Here is a 21,624-nt window from a genome sequence, read left to right as displayed (position 1 = left end):
CCATCTGAGTGACTTGTTAAGCTGGAGTCAGTGCTAGCACAATGAAATATATATACGATCACGCTGACAGGGATTTTAAGTGGAAGTGATGTGGGTGACCGCATGAGCTGAACGCAGCTGTGCTTCAAGGATACACTGTTTTCTTTCAAATCAAGGTGTAAATATATGTAGAAACCAGCGTATCCTTGTGGCGCGGCTGACACAGAAGAACGTAAACTGCCTGCGTTTTTGTTTTATTTGTGTACAAACAGTTTTCTCATCGCTTTTAATAACGTTACTGTTGAACCACTGATGACAGATGTAGTATTCTGACAATGCTTTTCATACTTTTCTGACACAAGCCTCCCTGTTTTCATCCAAAATCTCTTCAATTGTGTTCCGAAAATTAACAAATCTTTTACAGGTTTGAAATTACATGGGGTTAAGTGATTAATGACAAAATTGTCATTTTGTGGTGGAGTATCCCTTTAAATACTGTTTATTAGGAGTGCCAAATAGTGACCAATAAAAGAGCAATCAGGCAATGCAAAGCGAATTAATAACTCACTGGCAAAATAGGCTTCAAGACTGAAAAAATATAAACTTACAAAAGATTTATATAAAAATAGACTGCTGAAAATGTGAATAATATTGAAATAGAAAACTGTTGTTTTGATTACAGTATTTTACAATATGGTTTTCATTGTAGATTCATAGAACAAGACTTTTTTTAAAAATACAAATAAATTGATCGAAATTGAGCTTAAAAAAACACACTACTAGGACTCTACTAGTAAAATTATCTTAAATTTGTGTGATGGCTCATGATACTGGAAATTCTAGCACAATTAATTTTAATTATTAAAACAAACACACACACACACACACACACACACACACACACACACACACACACACTATAAAACTCACCAGAATCTGTGTGGCCTTTGTTGAACTAGCAGGTGAAATGAATAACATAGACTGACTTTCACAGTAACTGATTTTAAGTACAGTATATGTATGTATGTATGTATATCTAGGATATCTTGTTTACTTACAATTGGCTCACACTTGACTCCTGGAAACAGCAGATTTCAACAGCTCCTGTCATTTAAACATAGCATATGCATAATTTAGTTAGCGAAAAAGCCTTAAGGCATGCTGTCTGATACTGAGACGACTGAGTTTGAATCTTTTTGTAATGACAAATAGCTCTATCACTTACCCAGGTAGGTGGCATGAGGATGGAGCGCTGCCATACAGTGTGACTGTCATGTTCTCCACCTCGCAAGATATACTCGGAATAGTATATCTTGAGTCCTCAGATGCGTCTCTTTGATGTGAACATGCCAGGCCGTAGCATTTGATGTGTGATACCCCTCTATCCGTGTGATCTCTTCATTTCAAACCCCTCATATCTGAGGTAATGTCCTATAGCTCTCCTATATCTTTCAAAATCTGTAGATATGCCAAACCAGATGAAAGCAGATCGAAAGGAAAAGGATGTAGTAGTAACTGAAAATCATGAATGATTGTGACTGATGTATCAAGTATCAGACGTGGACGTGGAACAAAGCAAATATTTATATGTATATTATATATGTTAATATTATTCATGTTAAATTTACTTTATTTCAAATTTAGTTAGTTTTACTTCAAGAGATTTAACGGTCTTAATTTACTCACCGTAAAATCGTTCCAAACCTGTACGAGTTTCTTTCTTCCGTTCAGCACAAAAGAACATATTTTGAAGAATGTTGGTAAACAAACAGTTGATGGATGTCAATAGTTGCCATCAACTTATTGGTTACCAACATTCTTCAAAATATCTTCTTTTGTGTTTAATCTAGTGTTTAAATTATCCCTTTAAACTTTTTTTTCAGTTAGTTGGCAAGTCAACTCTTATTTTCTCAGTTTTGTTTAGTTTAAGCTTTTGTTTATTTTATTTCAGATAATTTTCAATTAACAGTTTTTAGTTTTAGCTGCAGTTCAAGATAATAACCCAGCTTTGTTGTCCTTTTATAGGATGCAGATTTAGTCATGGATGGCTTTGAATGGAAGTAAAAGCAGATGCAGGGGAAATGGAAAGGAAAAAAACGTGTCTGGGCTTCATGTAACAGTTTAATCTACCGGTACAGCCGATGATGTCACATGATGGAGTGGTGACACTAATTAGTCATGGAGGATGTGTGGTAATGCATGCGAGTTAGCGGCCACTTTCCACACATGGGTACAAAAGTTTCAGGCAAAATTTGACTTCTTTTTCAACAAAGATTAAGAGAAACAAGGTGCATAAACTTCAGAAAATGTTCATACACTCAGGAGGACAAGGTGTATTTTATGCCGCTGCGCACTTGCACGTTCCTATAATCTGAAAACGTAATACACAAGCGCAAGGTTTGTGTAGTTGACACAGAGACGATAACGGTATTAAGTTGCACTTTGAAACATGTTTTCAAGTTGGTTTCAAGTCCCCCAAACCATGTGAATGAACAATCAAAATACAAAAAATTGCAATCTCTAATATCTAACATAAAATAATTATTTTGGCAGACACTAATATGCAAAGTTATAAAAAAATAAATTAAATCATGCATTTCCTGGGAAGTGAACCCATGACCTGGGCATTGCTAGAACCATATAATACTATATAGTATAAAAAAAATATATATATTTTTCTTACAGTAATGTTCACAGAATTGATTAGCTGAGTGGACAACTAAAAATTTTGTAAAAACAAATTCCATAAAATAACCTTACCAATGTACCTTCCAACCACAATGTAGAAAAGGTGTCTAAATGATGTCACTTCCTGGGTGTCACAATTTTATAAAATGTTCCATTTTTTTAAGAGAGGAAAAAAATCGTGTTTGTCTGCAAAGTAAGATTTTGGTAATAATGAGAATATAGATATATTTAACATTTAAGACTTTTTTGTATGATTTATATTGGCAGATGCAGTCAAGACCTATGAACTGGAAAGGTTTGAGATATTAAAAAGACATGAACTGTTATGTACGATCCAAGAATCTAGAGTTTGTATACTTAGAAATAAACAACAAACAAATATTTGTACTGCAATAATTCTTTCCCCATCACCTTTCAAAACAACTTCACTCACCCATCTTTATGTGTTAAGGATACTGTAATGATTTCCGCATGACTTGTTGCATTTACCTTTATGGTGGTTTGCATTTTCAGCACTGGAGGGAAGGTCAAAAGGGCCGAGGCTCTTACTGCGGAGCGGCAAAGACAAGAACCAGGTGCTACCGAGATCTGCTTCCCTGTCTGTCAGTATTAATAAGACACTGCTGAAGGGAAAAAACAGTTGCCTGAAACTTTTACAAACATCATTTATCATACACAGTTACGTGACTGACTGAATGCGATAAGGACAAAGATAAGTTGGGGCACCCTTGTATTGAATTTGTTCTGGCACATTAAATAAAGATATAAGGCTTGTCTTGTGTCTCACACGAAATAATTCAAGTGATCCCACAGGAATAAAGGCAAACATTCACGTCATGTTCATATTGAAGTGCTACTCGCTCGTGTTGAAGGCCCCACTCGACGCGAAATCACAGATCGAACAAGATCTGGCAGAAAAACATGACGGCTTGCACATTTGGACGTTTCATCTCCAAGCTGGAATCAAAGGAGAGGGTATGGTATTCCTGAAAGAGTCTGGATTAACCCTAGGTGTCCCTCTTTCACAGGGGCATGACTGCATCTGGAGGCCAGCTGGCTCTCGGTGTGTATTTTCTGATATATATTTCCTTGACCTTGTACAGCAGTTGCACATGGCACTGTTTAACTGTGGGAACTAGGGAAAATGCACATTATGATCATTGATTTTCATATATTCATGTCTTCAACATGCATTTTGATTGAGAGTACAGACTTTAAATATCAATCTAGCTGATATTTGGGATTTTTGGTGGAATGGTTTATTAAAGACGTTGAGGTAAGAAGGACAATGCTGTTAAACTTAAACAGGACAATTATGAATTATAAAATGAAGAACGTCTACCTGATAGCCTTTCCATTCTAAAACAATAAACACAAAAAGTCACAGAAATAAATACTACAAAAAAGCAGCTAAAGACAAAGTCAAATCATTTTAACAAAACACTACATTCAAACAAAGAAATATCAAAACACTATGGTTAGAAATGTTAGAGACTAGACGAAAGCTAAAGGACAAACGTCACAGATTTTGCTGCTTTGCAAGCAAGCTCCTTAAACAGCTGTCAAGATTTTAGAATAAACCATTGCAAAAATGAACATACAGGATATACTTTTGTCACCACACTTCACTGAATAAAACAGCAGGCTTTATTCTAATAAATAAGTGTATACAGTCCCATCCAGGCACACATTTTGGCTTCACGGATTGCTCATTGCTCAGTACATTAAGCTCTATCAACAGCATTTGTGGCATAATGCTGATCAAAAATATAACAGGTTGAAATTATTTGATGGTAAAACGAAAAAAGATGTTTGCATTAACATACAGGCAATGTATTTTGCACTTATATATTTATATGTATACATCATTTATTTATCTAAATAATCACTTTTGCAATATGACTACTGTTCTAGGTAGATAAACACCTGACTTACTGTCATAATTCTTCTATTTTGATATCCCTCCAAGCAAAAAGTCCTTTATTCTTGCACATATTGAGCAAAACTTTACTGACTTTTTGCTGTAAGGATCAAGTTAAAATGTATTCTGTTGTACTTATTTTGTAAATATGCCATAGATGCTGTCAACTGAGCAGACCACACATTAAAGCCAAAACAATGCAGTAAATGAAATAGTTTTTGATAAAAGCTCTTTAAGGCAAGTGTACAATTTTTAATTACACGTCATCTTTCATCCAACTGTAACAGAGACTATGGAGTTTACAAGAATAGAGATGGCATAGTTACTAATAAAACAGTTTAGTTTTCTATCTTTACTGTGTTGAATACATAAAATGTAACTTTCAAAAGTTAACTTGCTTTATTTTTTTAACCAAACATATAAAATGCTGCCATAAGACTCAGTACTATGAAACCTACAGTGATTTAATGAGGAACAACATCCAAAACAGTGCAAGAAGTCCTTTGGGTGGTCCCAGTGTTCAATCATTCTGTGTGTGTGTTTAGTTTTTTTTTTACAAACCAAGATCTCCTCCTCCTTTCCCTTCTTTCACTGTAACAGAATTGCTTCCGCCTCTCTCCACACCTGGAAAAAGGCTTAGGCCTTCTCTAAAGACTGGTAGTATTCCTTGAGAACATTCCAGGCTTTGGGCGCCATGAAGCCTTCCGGAGGGTTCTGGCCCTCGCGAGCCATCCTCCGCATGCGGGTTCCTGAGATGAAGTCATAGTCCTGGTGTCTGGGTAAAACGGGATGGCAGAGGGAACTTTAAAATGTGCACGGAAAAGGGACAATGTGATAAAAAAAAACAAAAAATGAAAAAGAAACATAATCTCTGGGTTTGCGTCAGAGATAATAACTAGGTGTTGTACACTGCTCCTTTGTTTCGCTCTGGAGGAAACGATGCATTATACTCTGAAAAGAGCTCTATGATAAAATATGTTTTCTCAAGTGGCTCTTCAAGCCACTTAATTCCTGTCAACGGTGCAAAGATGACGAGGTAAACAGGCTGACATTCTTCGAGACAAAAATAAATTAGCAAGAAACAGAAATCTAAACTTCGGACCCATGTCATTAAATCCAAACTCATGGCTACACATTTTCATTTAAACAAATTATTCGAAAATAAACAGTGCGAAATATCTGATAAATAGAGCTAATTAGCCTCCAACTGCGTGAATAAACCTAGAATGCTAGTCTAAATACAATCCTCAACGGCTCCTACGGATAGAGTTTATTTGTTACGGATTAGTTGTTCTTCAATTAAGACGCAGACCTTATGAAAACAAATAGGCACAGCGCAATGAATTTATAAACGTACACTGTTGCACTGCGCTTTCCCTATCGTGACCACGTTCATTAAACACTGTCATTTTTTCAGTCTAGTCAAGCAGACATTTCATATGCACTTATAATGTGGAACATTGAATAATGGATTTGAACAAACCTCTAGCATTTTGAAATAGATTAGCTGTTTTAATGGTATTGAAAGACTGTTTAATAGGATAATTTTGTATTTTATATACGCTTATGGTACAGAATATTAATACAATGCTGCTATCATTCAAAAGTTGACTTTCTATTTATCAAAGAATCCTGAAAAAAATGTCCTGACTGTTTCCAAAAAAAAAAAAAAAAACATTAAGTAGCAAAACTGTTTTCAACACCAATAATAAGAAATGTTTCTTGAGCAGCAAATCAGCATTAAAATTATTTCTGAAGCATCACGTGGAGTAATGATGCTGAAAATACAGCTTTACATCAAAGAAATATATTAGATTTGAAAATATATTCAAATAGAAAACAGATTGTAATAACATAATTTGTAAGTAACATAAATTGTAATAGTAACCACCTAAAACACCATAGCAAAGAGCTAACAATCATTCAGAATACCCTAGCAGCCTGCCTTGGAACACCATAATAACCACCCCTAATTCTCTAGCAACCACCTATCAATGTCTTAACAAGCATTCAGACGACCTTAGCAAGCACCTAATAGTAATATTATGCATCCTTCTATTGGATGGACCCCAAAATTAGAGTTTATGGGAAATTATCACCATTCCACCTGGTAGTCACTTCAATGGGGTGAAGGGTTGGAACGCATAAACTCCATTGAGAACAGTTAATATGCATTTAAACGACAAACAGCTTGGACTGATTTGAGACATTTTAGAGAAGGACTTTAAAGGGGATGGCTGGCAATTAGACTCAGCATCCATATTACTCTCGAATTTGACCAGGCCCAACACCCTGCTCCAGGAGCAGACAGAATGCCATAAATTTACTAAGGCGCCAAGCGGGGCCCTTTAAAAGTCAGACGGAGTGTGAGTCTGCCACCCCAAACCCTCCGAACCCCCCACCCCCACCCCAACCAATTGCTGGGGTTTCCTTTCTTCTTTTTTTTTTGCCCTCTTTAGATCTTGACAGATGAAACATCTATTTGAAGACCTATCTTTTTGTTGCTGTTGTTGCTCCACACAACCATATATGGTTTTGGGATGACCTGAGGGTGAGTAATTGATACAGTTTTCATTCTTTTGTAAGCTATTTCTCTAAACTCTGTGTGGGATGTGCATTAGCATAAAGATCATGCAATATTAAAAGCCCCTGTTGTTCTTCATGTCAATTTTACTCCATGTTGACATGCTGTATGGTCTTCATCAGGGATGACTAAAAAGCCTGTTAACTCGATAGCAGTGGGCACTATTAATTGCAAGACGAGACGCAGCAAAAAGGCATGATTTCCGTTAGTCATCTTCCGTAGCATTTGCACAGTGCTAGAGGAATAATGGCAGATCTCCAATTGTAAATGACTTCAAAGAACAGAGCAAAGCCGTAGAATTTGGTAAAAGCTCACAACAACAAAACATTTCCTGTTATTCTTGGCAAAGCAGCTCGGAATCGAGGAAGCCTGACATGGAGAAAAGTTTGTACAGTGAAAGATTGTTTGAACATGTATAGAAAATGCATGCCAATGCATTCATGTTTACGAAGTAAATTCATGCCTTCAACAGTTGGTTTCAATTTACCACAACTGTCAATATGAACCAAGTCTCAAATTTAATGAAATTAGATGCTTAAAGATGGTTGTCTTTCTCAATTTGTGTAGTTCATTTGTATTCATAAAAAGGAAGGCAAATTTAAAGGGGGAAAAGATATAAACTTACTTTTTGGGGTCATAAAAATCCATGGCCTTCTTGACTTTATTGTAGGCTGCCACTTTGAAAGGGACGATTTCCAGTGATATGAGCCCAGGGGCCATGGTGAGAACTTTAGCCCCATGGGAGGGCTCGTAGAGGTCTTTACCTGTGTCTGGGTGAGGCATTCCGGCGGGGTCACGGCCCACTATGTAAAAGTTGGCTCCAGCCACCATCCGGGCCCTACAGTGCCACTGGACCTGTTGGAAAAAGTTCAAATTTAATCTATTTACTACTATAACCAATTTAACTAAGTGTTAGTTCAACCAGTTCACTTCTGTGGAAAAATTAAAGTGAATGGGGATTGGAGTTGATGAGCTTTGTGCAAGAAAAAGGGTTAATATAAACCATTATTTTCTTAAAATCTTTCCTTCTGCCATAGCTCTCAAATGTCATTCACATTTGAATATTGTATTAGCATCTAACCTTAATCTTGGTCTTTCAGACAAAACTGTTATGTGGCTTTAGAAGAATTGGAATGTAAAATACCAGTCAAACAGATAAATACAGAAAAAACATTTGGGAAATCTTTTTTCTCTTTTCTTTTATGTTCTTCACAAAAGAAAGAAAGGTTTGGAACAATATGAGGCTGAATACACAGTGTGTGAAAGATTTCATTTTTTGATTAACAATCCAGGGCTTAAAATTAGCAGAACAATGATAATGTAAAACAAATGGAAATATAAAATTGTGTTCAATGGTACAGAGATAGTGACATTAAAAAAAAACAACAACAACAGACACCTCCTAAGCTAATTCTTTTCTGTGGAGTCAGCATGTCCCTTACTTCCTCCTCATAAGTCAATGAGTTGAACGAGTTCTTCCTCTGGGCTGCTTTTAGTCTCACAGACTCTGTCTGGTCCCAATAAATATTTTAATGTCCCCGGCCACATGATTAAAGAACAAGAAACTTCAAAATAGCCATGGAACATTACACCAGCAACATCTTTTGTCTGAAGAATGCTCCCATTTGTGCTGGTTGTTTGTGTGTGTGTGTGTGTGACATATCAGGACACAACTCTGTATAATGACATGGGTATGACACAGGTATTACAAGGAGAGGGTGACTTATGAGGACATAACCCATGTCCCTATTTTTCAAAACGCTTATAAATCATACAGAATTAGTTTTTTTGAGAATGTAAAAATGCACAAAGTTTCCTGTGAGGGTTAGGTGTAGGGACATAGAATATACAGTTTGTACAGTATAAAAACCATTACGCCTATTCGCTTGTTAAGTCTGACGTCACGTAGAAGCGCTTCCGTGTCCAAACGCTCTATCAGTTACCACGAGAAAACAACAAAAGGTGCTAATATAAACTCACAATGTGATAGAATACTAGCGAAAAAGTTATAATCTTAACCTTTAACTCCATACCGAAGTCCCAGATAGGCAAACAATGAAAATATAAATAGAAAAAATTTTACATAAAAATTATTTGTGTTTGGGATGCTGTGAGCACGGAAACTGTAGTGTATACCGTAAGTTTGAAAGCGTTTGGCTTAAATTATTAATATGAATAAACAGTGCTCATAAATGGCTGCTGAGGTCGTATTCGCGAGTTGAGGCTTGGACCCGGAAACAGCGCTTCTTACGTCATCACTTAACAACCGAATGGGATGTCCCCACTTTTCACAAAAACAAACGTATGTGTGTGTATGTGTGTGTGTGTGTATGCATGCATGGATTGTAGAGGGACTCTACTGATCTCTACAAAATTAGGTTCTGTTTACATCCACTTCAGGAGACACAAATCAATACCTACTGGAAAGCCCAAAGATGCGTGATGCCCTCAAGAAGAGACTGTTCCTATTGTCTTCAGTCTCTAGCACAGGTTAGGTGGAACGGATCAGAAATCCAGTGCACCACCGATGATTCATGAGGGAATGTGCCCTGTGCAAGCTTCCTCACCACTAACTTTCCATTCAACAGTTTATCGGCTTCAAGCGGCATTTTAATTATCATTATTTGTACAAAGCACATTTGACAGAGCTTCTTTGTATAAAATATTGCATGTGTCGAACACTATGGAATTCCTAAAGTATGCAAGTTCATGAAAGGATTCATGAAAATTTACATAATTGTGAACATAATATCCTTGATAGAGATGACTTGATAGTTAACTTAAATCAAGAAAATGTAATAAATCGTAATGACCAGCTGACCTAAAGTTATTATTTTAATGGAGTGCCTCAAGTGTCTGTTCTCAGTCCTTTTTCATTTTGCACTAACCTCAGTTGGGCCAGCATACATCATCGGTGAAGGGAATATGGCCACTATGGTGGAGTTGGGGTCAAGCAGTCCCTCCTCCAGCACGGCTGCATGCTGTTTCATGCGCCAGGCCAGTGGCACATCATCATCTTTGGTCCAGCCACCCAGCGGGTGAAGCAGAAGCACGGGTCGGCGGTAGCCACGTTCAATTAGACGCCGCTGTGTGTCCTGCATGAGCAGCGCGTGGCCATTATGTACTGGGTTCCGGAGTTGAAATGCAAAAACAGCATCTTAAAATGAAAGAAGAGTGTTTAATATATCATAACTTGAACGCAAGTCTATGACAACACAATTAGATGTCTATGTGGCCTGCTACAGCTTGAGGGCAAGATGACTCTTAAATCACAATACACTAGTCAAAATTAGGGCAAAAGGAGAAACTACTGAGTGTAGCTCCATACCTGCGTTCATTTCTTTAAACTTCTGCTTGAGTTCGGTTGGTGTGAGCCTGTAACTATCCAGCCCGTCATTCCAGTAGATCCGATCCAGTACCTGGAGATCTCCACCGACCAGCCAATCTCCGCTCTCCATCACCATCTGCCATAGGAAACACCATCAGGAAAAACACAAACAATCTTCCAACATCATTTGTATAATATTGTTGGAAAAACTGCCACATTTTCCCTCTCTCTCTTTGAGGCATGAATGAAATAAGGAACCCTTCAGTTAAATGATGCATGCAAGAACATAGTCTTAAACTCTTGGTACATTGTAAGAAAGTGGTCTAACATAGCTATTGTATACAGTTGCCTATCATATCAGGCTACAACTCTTGTCTGCTTTTACTAATATTCTGCCTTTACTGGCATTCATTGAGCCACTAACTGGGCCAGGGTTAAAAAGCAGTACAGTACGCTGAGAATACCACAGCTTGCGGCATATTCTGGGCCGCTAGGATGGTGAATACCTTTTCACAACCCCACAGACTTTCATCTATTGATTTGACTTGACAGCAGCACTGGTGGCTCGAGAACTTTATGTGCAAGTATATGATCGTATATAAAAGAAACTTGGAGAGGCCTAAAAGTGCTTCATCCAACTGTATTTTGCATTTGAAGACTGAATGCATGTGCAGCTGTCATTTGCTGGCTGCAGTATAGCAACAGTAGCAGCCGTTTATTTAATTTATGTTGCAGAGACTGGTGATTGAAAAACTCAACGAGCGATCTGTTGCCACTAATCGCATCTATACAGTAAATCAGCTCTATTAGCTGTCATAGAAAATAACGTAGCACTGGTTGAGCACTCTACCCCTTTTAATGAGGGAGAGAAAAAACACAGATAATGCAATTAGGTTAATGTTCTCGAGTCTGTTTAACATCCCCCTGCACCAAAACTTGCAATGTGGATTCAGCTGTCAAGCTGACAGCCGAAATAAACAGGAAAAGTGCATTTATCTCACATAATAGAGGCCAGTTTTACAGTCCTGCTGATTGACATGCTTCAGCAGAGGGAGTTTAACACACATAAAGAGATGACCGATTCTACAATTTAACTTTCATATACAAGAATTTCAAATACTTTTTTATTATTGTATATTATACTTAACTTTATGAATATTTATAAAACTTTTCATTTGACATCCCCCGAGATGAGTCAAAGTTCATGGATTGTGATAAGTCTAAAACTTATCAAGAGAACACCACTGAGCTTAACTACAAATGAAGAAAGTCAGCTGCTGGTTTCTTTACTGTGTGCAATTTCTTTCTTTGGTCTGTGGATGGGTTTATTTGTGACCGTAGGCAAGTAGACAGGCAGGGCCATTCCAGAGTCCGAAAGCTCTCCGTTGGCGCCTGTTAGTGCGAGCTGGATCAGAGCGGAGCCATTAAAGTCCACCTAAGCCCACAATCCCTACTTACAGATGGAAACAATTGTTCGGTATTTACTCTGCAAGATTTGTAAGAGGAAGGTGAGGGGAGAGGAGGGGAGGAGAGCGCCACTTGCCTAAACACTGTTTAAATAGAATGCAGGGCGAGAAATCCAACTAAAACACATGTGTGATATGAAGGAGGTCGAAGAATAAAGAGTTTGCAAAAGCGAAGCCTGAGCAAAGATGAGAGAGAATGGGACCTTGTTTCCATAGACCCACTACGAGGGCATCACGGCTCTGTCTTCAGTCAGAGTGAAGTCCAATGAAAGCTTGGCAATGCGACCACACAAAGACCTATTAAAGCATCAGGTTAGCCGTTTCTTGCTATATATATCCATGACTTTACCTTCAAAAATGAGACAGAAGTGGAAAGCCTCTTCTTTTAAACACAATTACAGATTCAAACAAAATGCAATTTTAGAAGAAAATGTCCCTGGGAAAACTCACTGTCATTGTGTCCCTTCTTAAAAGTTATTTAAGACCGTTTTTTTCCACTAGTCAGGTGAAAACATTAGATTTAAGCTGTAATGTCTTTAGCACAATAATATTTGCTCGCAATGAAGTAACTAAGAAATTATTCCCCTAAAGAGTGCTCTGTCCCAGACAGGTGAAAAATGATGCATTAATGGATCATGCTGCTGAATCACTGTGATTCTGCTTTCTTATTAACATGTATGTAGTCTAAACAGTGCTCTCATTCACAGCATTCTTATAATCGGGACTTTCCAGGTGCTTTGTGAGTCAGAAAAGAAAGAAAGGGGAGGGAGTTAATAACAAATATTAGATACAGGACGATGTTAATCATTTCCAACTGCTTACATAAGCTGATAGAAATACTTTATCAGAAATTGTACCCAAACCAGCATCACGTCTATGGTTAGGTTTACAATTTTGTGGTGACAATAGCACACTGAAATCTATTGTGTCAAATATCAAAAATCCAGTTCAGAAAATGTTATGCTTTGGTTTTTTCTATTTTTTTACTTCATCAAAATGGTATGAAACTTGGAAAATGTTTTGCCACTTTTATACTTCTAATTCAAGACCACTGTTCAGTCACAATTCACGGCCATTATTAACCTTGGAATACCCAGGACATTTTTTTAAATAACTATAATTACACCAACTCTTTTTGCATTAAGTGTGTTGAAATTCAAACGCATAATTCTGAGTTCAAAGAAGAGAGTTGCTCAGAGAAAAGTAATTAGTTAGTAAAAGTAATTAATTAATTACAATCTAGTGATTATGATCAATCAAATATGTTCTAAATGGCTGTGATTGTGTCAGGTCATTCAGAACTTTCACTTTCTTCACTTTCGCTAGGAAACTATGTTAGTAATCTGTTAATCACATGGGTTTTGTCAATATTGACCCCCCCCCCCCCTGACCTTGATGTATGGATGATCCTTGCATGTGGTGCCCCACTGCCGGGAACAACGCTCTTCCTTGCGGTGCTCATAGAACTCCGGGTTTCGGAGTACCGCGACCCTCCGACCACCGTAGGCTAGCGCGAATGCAGTGTTGCCGTCTAGACGCTCCTTATCGCCGCTTGAGATGGGGAGGACCACCGGCACCGAAAGGTTAATAACCCCACCTATGACCAGAGGACAGATGCATGACACATACATCAACCAGACTGTGGCTTCGAAAAATCAACAGCTTTTAAAAGCCTAAATAGGAATAGCTAAGGATCTAAGAGTCAAGATAAGTAAAAGTGGTGAGTGTTCGAAGAACGTAAGAGGTCCAGCACCTTGATTAAAGCAATATGAGCTTTTAAAATCCATTTTCAGGATGAAACACACATCATAGCAGACACAGCTGTTTTCTATAAGAAAGAGTCCTGCGAGCATCCCATTTCAGCTCAATCTAAATTTAACTAGTATCAGGCAACACAAGCACAAATCTGTCCGTTTCATAAAGATGGCAGTCCGGTCCAACATAAGTCAAAACAATAACACAAGGTGTGATGTGCAGTTATCAAGTCTAATCATGCTGGTGATGTAATGCATGAACACCTAATGATTTCCCTTGCTGTATTTCTGTCAAATCCAAACTCAAGCATCTACTAGGCCCACTTTTTTTATCTTAATAAGTGTGTGTGAGTGTGAAGGCATACCTTGAACAGAAATTTGAATACTAGGCAAGACAACACACAGCAGAGTGTTACGAGGCCGTAAAACTAAATGGACACTTTTTGGAAACTCGAGTCTGGTGTGGAAAATTGCTGTAATTACCCAGTTCTATAAATGTGCATTATGGTTTAAAATATCCATTCGCACATTTGTCGTTCTTGTAATCAAAAAGGTGCCGACTTTTTATTTCAGACGATCGGGTTTCTGAAAATCCCAAACTGTCTTGAGAGCATGCGATCAACATAACCCAAGCCGCCATTAAAACTGTAATAGCACTTTTATTTCGACCACTAATTACCGTTTAAAATCCACTTGCAGAGCCTTTAGATTCCCTCAGTTAAATAAAATGCATTTTGCGATTGTCTCCCGTTCCAAGATGTTCTCCTGGTTCTGTCCAGAAATGTGAAATATTAGTAGATTATAAGTTGATTCAGAACATTTTAGTATAGAGACAAAATCTGACTATTTAGTTGCTTATTAGCATGCATATAACTAGCATACTGTTATTTATTAGTACTTAATAAACAGTCTTATTATGCATGACCATATTCTATATCCTTAATCCTATCCCAATACCTAAACTTAGCCACTACATTATTAACTATTAATAAGCAGTGATTAGGAGTTTATTGAGGCAAAACTCGTAGTTAATAGTGAGAACTGGACTGTAACATAAAGTGCGACCATAGATTTTAGTTCACCACCTGACGTTGGGGACCAGTCAAGTTTTTTGTTTTTAATTTATTAAATGTGCAAAATATTTTTTACAATTAGTTTTCACTCACACTGTCATCATGGGTTGCTAATTGTCAATTAAAATGATTCAGCAAATAAAAAAAAAAGAAAGTGTAAAATGTGAAGTAGATGATTTCTAAAAGCACTTCTGAATGTAATATTGACCAGTCGGAAAAAAAAGTGCATTGCACTGTCGAACGTTGCCATCTAGTGCTACATTAAGAAAACACAACGCATGAAAAAGATCCATGCGAGACGGTATGATATGAGAAGACATTTTAGCATGAGATCATGTTTACCGTCAAGCAGACAGTTGAAGTGTAGACACTGCAGGTACTCGCTCTCCCTCATGAAGCCATTCAGAGGAGTGGCCCAGCCCTCAGCGAGCACCTGAACCCACTGCATGTCCACCTAACACCCCGACACAGAACACACATTCCCTGTTAGGATGTACGCGAGTCATAATGGGTCGGCAAACCATCCGCAGGAGTTTCAGATCTGAATTTGAGTGACATTCAAGGCGGGAAGATACCTTAGTGATCTCCACTGCTGGAAGAGTCTCTGCATCAGCCTTTGCCAAGTCCAGCTGGTTCTCCTGCACATAGAGCTCCTTGACCTCATAGGATGCGTCCACAGGAACTATGTCCTGCAAACGGTCAAAACACACAGACATCACTGTCATTTATATCCAAGAAAAGGATTAGATGAAAAGAGAAGTTGCACTGCTAAGCCAACTTGCAACTTTTACTACTAGAATCAGTGTTAAAGTAAAACGGTGACCTTGTGTTAATTAAATAAGGATGCCAACGAATAGTGCATTGACAAATACCCCTATATTTTCATGTAATATTCCAAATATGAGGTTTAAATGCATAAAGGCATCAGAATAAATCAATTTATTTCATTAATCTTATTTACAATTACAATTATTGTGTTTTTACCACAGAAATGCATCAATTTAGCCATGAGTTTCCTTTTCGTTTTTAAGCAGCACAGCTGTTTTTAATATTGATAATAATTAGAAATGTTTCTTGAGCACCAAATGAGACACTGGAGTAAAGATTCACCTTTACCATCACAGGAATAAATCACATTTTAAAATAGAAAACAGTTATTATTATAGTTATTTCCTCTCAGTGGACTTTATGAATAAGGTTTACACATGCAACAAATTTCCAATTGAAACAGGGGTGACAAATGGCCATCATCTTACTAATTATAAATTTGCAAGGTTCAGATTCATATTAGAATATTAATGTGCACATAACATACTCATTGATGCGACAAACACTTCTGTGGCAAGTGCTGTTTTACTCATTTGAAATGTGCATTATAGCTGCCTGAGGCTCGGACTGAATTCACTTTAACATGAATAAATGGAATGAACTGACTCTCTCCTGCAGGAGGTCCAGGAGCTGCTGGATGCACTCGTTCACACTGCAAGAATCCGTCTTCAGAACCAGTTCAGGCGCCTCTGGCTTCTCATACTCAGAGTCTATTCCGGTGAACCCTGAGAACACAATCCATTCATCAGCGGAAACATATATATTTACTGGAAACATTTCAGAAATGATTTGGTGTTTTCCACCACCATATAAAGCAACTCAGATGTGTTGTGCATGTATCAGTTAACGTGCATGAGAAAAAGACCCTTACTGCAATATATGTCAATCATTCTCATCACAAGATGATAGCAACTTTCACATTTGCATCTTTCCTGTATCGCTCTTCACCTGATTCACTCTTACTTAATCTGCAGCTCCACAGCAAAAGAAATTAAATATAACAAAAACAGCAGCAAACACTGAGTCACTGTCATTTCCTACTTACCAAGAATCATCTCAATCTCTTCAGGAAACCAAGAAAGTTGTGAAAGTCAGTCACCACTGGTGTGCTAAGAAAGTTTTGTGTGACCTCTCAGAAACCTTTAGCTTACTCTCAAACTACTCACACACTGTTAATAACTCAAACGTGTTCCCCAAGATGGCCAGAGGTGCCACTTTTTATCCATTTTGCAAAAGTCTAACAATTCTTTTCCTGGTGTTTTTCTTCTTCACTGCCTCAAAACATCCCAAAGCCCTTATCTCGTCTCATTTAATCATTTCACATATTTCTGCACAAGCAGGTCACTGAAGTTAAGAGAATGATTTGGGCTTGTTGTCACAGCACTTCAGGACGGTCTGTCCTATTGACTACTGACCATTTAGAGATTAAATGTGAGCCATAAAACACAGTGTATCTACATCAAAAAAGTGACTGAAAATAACACACACACACACAGACAGGGGTGTACATACGTTTTTTCAGTCTGGTTCTCTTGAGAGCACCTGGAGATTTGGTTTAGTTCTCACACTGCACACAGTGTGACCCATTAAATATAACTATAATATCTAAGATAATTAATAACAGTAATAATACTATTATTGCACTTTATGTAGATTTCTTTCAGTAAAATAATAAACAAAACAATACATAAAGTTTGATAATATGTGACCCTGGATTTGTAACAATAGCCAAAAAACATTGTATGGATTAAAATTATTGATTTTTGTTTTAGGCCAAAACTCATTAGGATATTAAGTACATTTCTGATTAGTAATATGCATTGCTAAGAAATCATATTTTGACAACTTTAAATGCAATTTTCTCAATATTTTGCACCCTCAGATTCCAGATTTTCAAATAGTTGTATCTCGGCCAAATATTGTCCTATCATAACAAACCATACATCAGTGGAAAGCTTACTTCTTCAGCTTTTTTAGATTATGTATTAAGATTACTTTAATAAAACTGATAATAAACATAAGATCCTTATGACAGGTTTTGTGGTCCAGGGTCACATATTATATGAAAAGAAACGAGTGTTCAATTAAAATACAGATTTTTTTATATTTGTGCATGTGTGTGTGTGTGTAATTGTCTTACCTCTGATTTCTCCAGCTCTGGCCCTCTTATAGAGCCCCTTCACATCTCTCTGCTCACACACATCCAGAGGAGCATCTACAAACACCTCAAAGAATGGAAGGCCGGCAGCTTCATGGATCTTCCTTGCATTCAGGCGGTCCTGTGGACATGCAGCAAAGAATGGATTTTTATCATTGTAGGCTGGTTCTGTCCACTAAGACACATTTATATGCAAACATCATGTAAAAGTTATTTTTGCATCCAATGTACCTTTTAATTACATAAAATCAGAATTTCATCTTACTTTTTGACCATTTAAATATTTATCAAATATCTGCAACAAAAAAAAAAAGAAACAATATTTTTGCTTAGTTTGGTTGTTTTTTTTTTACTTCCTTGAGTGTTTACTTCCTAGAGTTCAGTATTCTCCTAATTTATACTCTATGAGCCATAAAAGCCTGATGTATCAAATATAATAAACATACAAACATATGCATATTTGTTTTAAAAAAGGTTCAATAAAATCGTCAATTTTCTAAAACATAAAATAGATCTTTCTGATTATTATTTCATATGTCAGGCTTTACAGGGTTAAAAAGTGTTATGCACACACATCCGCACAGCTCTGTTTGTTTCTCACCCTGCTGTATGGGGAAATGAAGCTGGCAATGCACACAAGACCAGCATCAGCAAACAGTTTAGCCACTTCTGCGATACGACGAATGTTCTCCTCGCGGTCTTCAGGACTGAAGCCCAGGTTCTTATTGAGGCCCTGCCTGATGTTATCTCCATCCAGAGTGTAGCAGGGGATGCCATGACACACCAGATACTCCTCCAGAGCCATGCTGACCGTCGTCTTACCCGCACCAGACAACCCTGAGGATGCAAAACAAATAGGTCAGAATATTTAAAGAAAATTTTAGATACAACCATGGAAACATAACCAAATAACAGAAGAGGGGTTGTCAGAGCACCTGACAGCCACACCGTGCATCCTCGAAATCCTCCTCTTGTGCCGACTACCTGGCCACGCTTGTTTCTGCTCACATGATGGGCTTGGTACGTCACATTGGTGGCTCGTTGCATTCCCTGCACAAATTCCAGGAAACATATTTATGTCACATTCATTTAATCTGTCTCATTTCTGAAAAAGACCCCCTGTTTGACTGTCTTAAGTGAAACACTTAAAGATAGTTTCAATTTTCAGTTCAGTTTTGTTGTATTGTATTGCATTGCATACTGCATATTATGAATGTCTCTTGGTGTTATATCATTTTAAATGGTTATTATTTTTAATAATAGATAGATAGATAGATAGATAGATAGATAGATAGATAGATAGATAGATAGATATTATGCACATACAAATGTAAAACACACAGACACACATGCCATAATACATTCACCAAGAAAATTGTGGTATCATGGTACCATGTCCAAATAAGCATGGTCATTTTTATTGATAATATTCAAAGTGCACATGTCTACAAAAACACTGAATGTACTACCATAGATATAGAATGTGGTACTGAATCATTACCATATATTTGTACCATAACACTCCAAAGAATACCATGGTACACGTCCTAGAAGCCATGTATCGTAGTAAACGTCCAAAAAGTGATGATAGTCGTACTTGTGCTGCTCAGAAATGCTGTATAGGTGGTCAGCACACTAGGTTTTAAGGAACAGGCAAAATGTACGCATAAAATGATTATATTACGTATCTTTTTCATGAATTTATACCAACTAAGGACTTCTATTACAGGAATGATTATTCTGGACTTCGCTTATATTATCAGTTGAAACAAGATGGGTCAGATTCATCATAAACAAAAACATCATATTACTGTAACTGTACCACATTAGTAATGCCAGACATCCCTCGACATTAATTCAGCCGTTAACGTTACTCACCCAGCTCTCAGGCGCGTTACTCAGTTTCTGCTTCTTACTCGAGTTACCACATGTCTCCATTCTGAGCTGCTTAATACACACTTTATAGATAAACAAAGAAATGGTGCTACAAATATTCGCAGGAGATGTTTTAATGAAGTGCCGGGTCCACTGTGGAGAGGTTTACAGGCTGCGGCACGGGAAGTGATGGAGGCCTCGGAAAGTCCCGCCTCTAATGTGTCGAGTCTCCGCCTACTAGACAATCGGATTGGTCGGAATGACATCAAAGCCCTTCGCGATTGGACAATTCAGAAGTCGTTCACATAGCCGTGGAAACCAACGCAAACAAGCATTAGGTCAAGGGAGGGACATGACGTGCAGAGGAAAAAATAGCACAACCAATCATATTCTGTTTTATATTTTGCTGTTTATAGATACCTTAGATCTGTATATATCCCTACTACATCAGGCTACATCATTTATGTGGGCCCCATTGTCCCAATAAAAAAACTTTTTTTTTTATGAACAAACCTAAATTTAAGGCAACCATCTCTTTTACATTTGAATGTTTTTTTAATATATATTACTGCTGATATATGTATGTATTTTAGTTAAAATTAGCTTGTATTGTATTCTTTATTCAAAGTGTCACTGTTTGTGCATTGTTATTCACTGCATATTATAAATGTAAACAATGTGTATGTATATATATATATATATATATATATATATATATATATATATATATATATATATATATATATATGTTAAAATGTATATATGTTACAATTCTAGTAGTGTTTTGCAGCTACATACTTATAAGTGAACTTAGTCTTGACCTGCGATGAAGTATATAAAAACATTTTGGCACTTGTGTGAAAAAGTAGTATAAAAAGTATATAATTAATTTTAAGTCACCTGCCATGTAGTGCTTTCATTTTTATTAGAGACATGCTTCATAGTGGTACAACACAAAAGGATATGCAAAACAATAATAGTTTGTGTACACTAACTGCACCCCCACATTGATGCCGACAGCACAACATTTATTGGTAACTTAGATTGAATGGGGGGGGGGGGGTACTTTATTAGTACTTTATTTATTGTGGCATTTTGTGGCTTACCTGTGAAATAGCACACATGGATTTTAGTTAGATAAAACTTCAGAACTACTTTTGATTCATTCATAATTTTAGCATGGTTTAGCTTCAATTAAGAATAAAGGATGTCAAAATATGAATTTAAAATCATTAAACAATAATGTTTAAACATTTATTGTCTGAATTCTATGGCTGTGAATTGAGAAAAACAGTGCAACAATCAGTCCAAGAGCAACCATATGCAAGTGATGCAAAGATCCTGTCAACATGCCTTTTATTTATTAAACCAGCTCTTGTGGAGCCTCAAAAATAGTGAAATCAACTGAGGCGCTGACTAAAATCAGTGGTTCTGACATTCACAATCATAAATCAGTGGAGATTCCTAATGTATGTGTTTATAGCTGTGGGAATTGTGCAAGAATACTGTAAATATTATGCTTTAAGCTTGTCAAAGTCATCAAGTCTAAAGTCAAAGTTGAAGTTTTTAGGCCAATAAGTCAAATATAGCCTAGTACAAGCAGTACCTATTGACATGTTTTACAAACACCACAGAAAGTAATTAATTTTAGAATAAAATTTTATACCAATAAGTACCAGGCATAATTAGTAAAGCATGATTTCAATGACCAAATTAACAGATCTGTCGTAGTCGCTATATACATGAATAACAGAACATTTTATTTAGAGAACTATTTTCTACTTAAATTAACATTTTAAACTTAAAGTTTGACCACAAACTTTACTATCTTGTTATAAATAGTATCAAAGGTCTGCTTTAGCCATAGCAGTTTCCCCTTATATTCGTATGTTTTACAGTACTTTTGGAAGTCATTATTTAAAACTTAACTTCTGTGGTAATTAACTGATATATAGCAAATATATATAGCT

At 36.9% G+C, this 21,624-nt stretch overlaps 1 protein-coding gene across 2 annotated transcripts; it reads right to left on the bottom strand.

Annotated features, from left to right (window-relative positions):
* Nucleotides 1–4,296: 4,296 nt before the first annotated feature.
* LOC113044282 (bifunctional 3'-phosphoadenosine 5'-phosphosulfate synthase 1-like) lies at nt 4,297–19,874 on the bottom strand. 2 transcript variants are annotated; one of them, XM_026204235.1, is made up of 13 exons: nt 19,658–19,759; nt 19,281–19,414; nt 18,715–18,829; nt 18,381–18,616; nt 17,762–17,900; nt 16,228–16,346; nt 15,369–15,482; nt 15,136–15,247; nt 13,358–13,563; nt 10,501–10,636; nt 10,061–10,329; nt 7,798–8,027; nt 4,297–5,363 (listed from the first exon to the last, which is right to left on the bottom strand). In XM_026204235.1, exons 2-13 carry the CDS (start codon nt 19,335–19,337, stop codon nt 5,225–5,227), a joined length of 1,872 nt encoding a protein of 623 aa, XP_026060020.1. In that variant the 5' UTR covers nt 19,338–19,414; nt 19,658–19,759; the 3' UTR covers nt 4,297–5,224. The 2 variants fall into 2 exon arrangements, with proteins under 2 accessions (XP_026060020.1, XP_026059934.1); XM_026204149.1 differs by lacking the exon at nt 19,281–19,414 and having other exon boundaries at nt 19,658–19,874.
* Between the last annotated feature and the right edge of the window lie 1,750 nt (nt 19,875–21,624).

Source organism: Carassius auratus, chromosome 1, assembly GCF_003368295.1.
Source record: "Carassius auratus strain Wakin chromosome 1, ASM336829v1, whole genome shotgun sequence".
NCBI lineage: Eukaryota > Metazoa > Chordata > Actinopteri > Cypriniformes > Cyprinidae > Carassius > Carassius auratus.
This window is presented reverse-complemented; position numbering and strand designations above follow the sequence as displayed.

Coding starts and splice junctions, on each gene's coding strand:
- LOC113044282 (XM_026204149.1), bottom strand. CDS start 19,717: ATGGAGACATGTGGTAACTCGAGTAAGAAGCAGAAACTGAGTAACGCG. Junction 18,617..18,714: donor ATGCACGGTGTGGCTGTCAG/GTGCTCTGACAA, acceptor TTGCATCCTCAG/GGTTGTCTGGTGCGGGTAAG. Junction 13,564..15,135: donor CTTCAACTGTCTGCTTGACG/GTAAACATGATC, acceptor CTCTGGTCATAG/GTGGGGTTATTAACCTTTCG.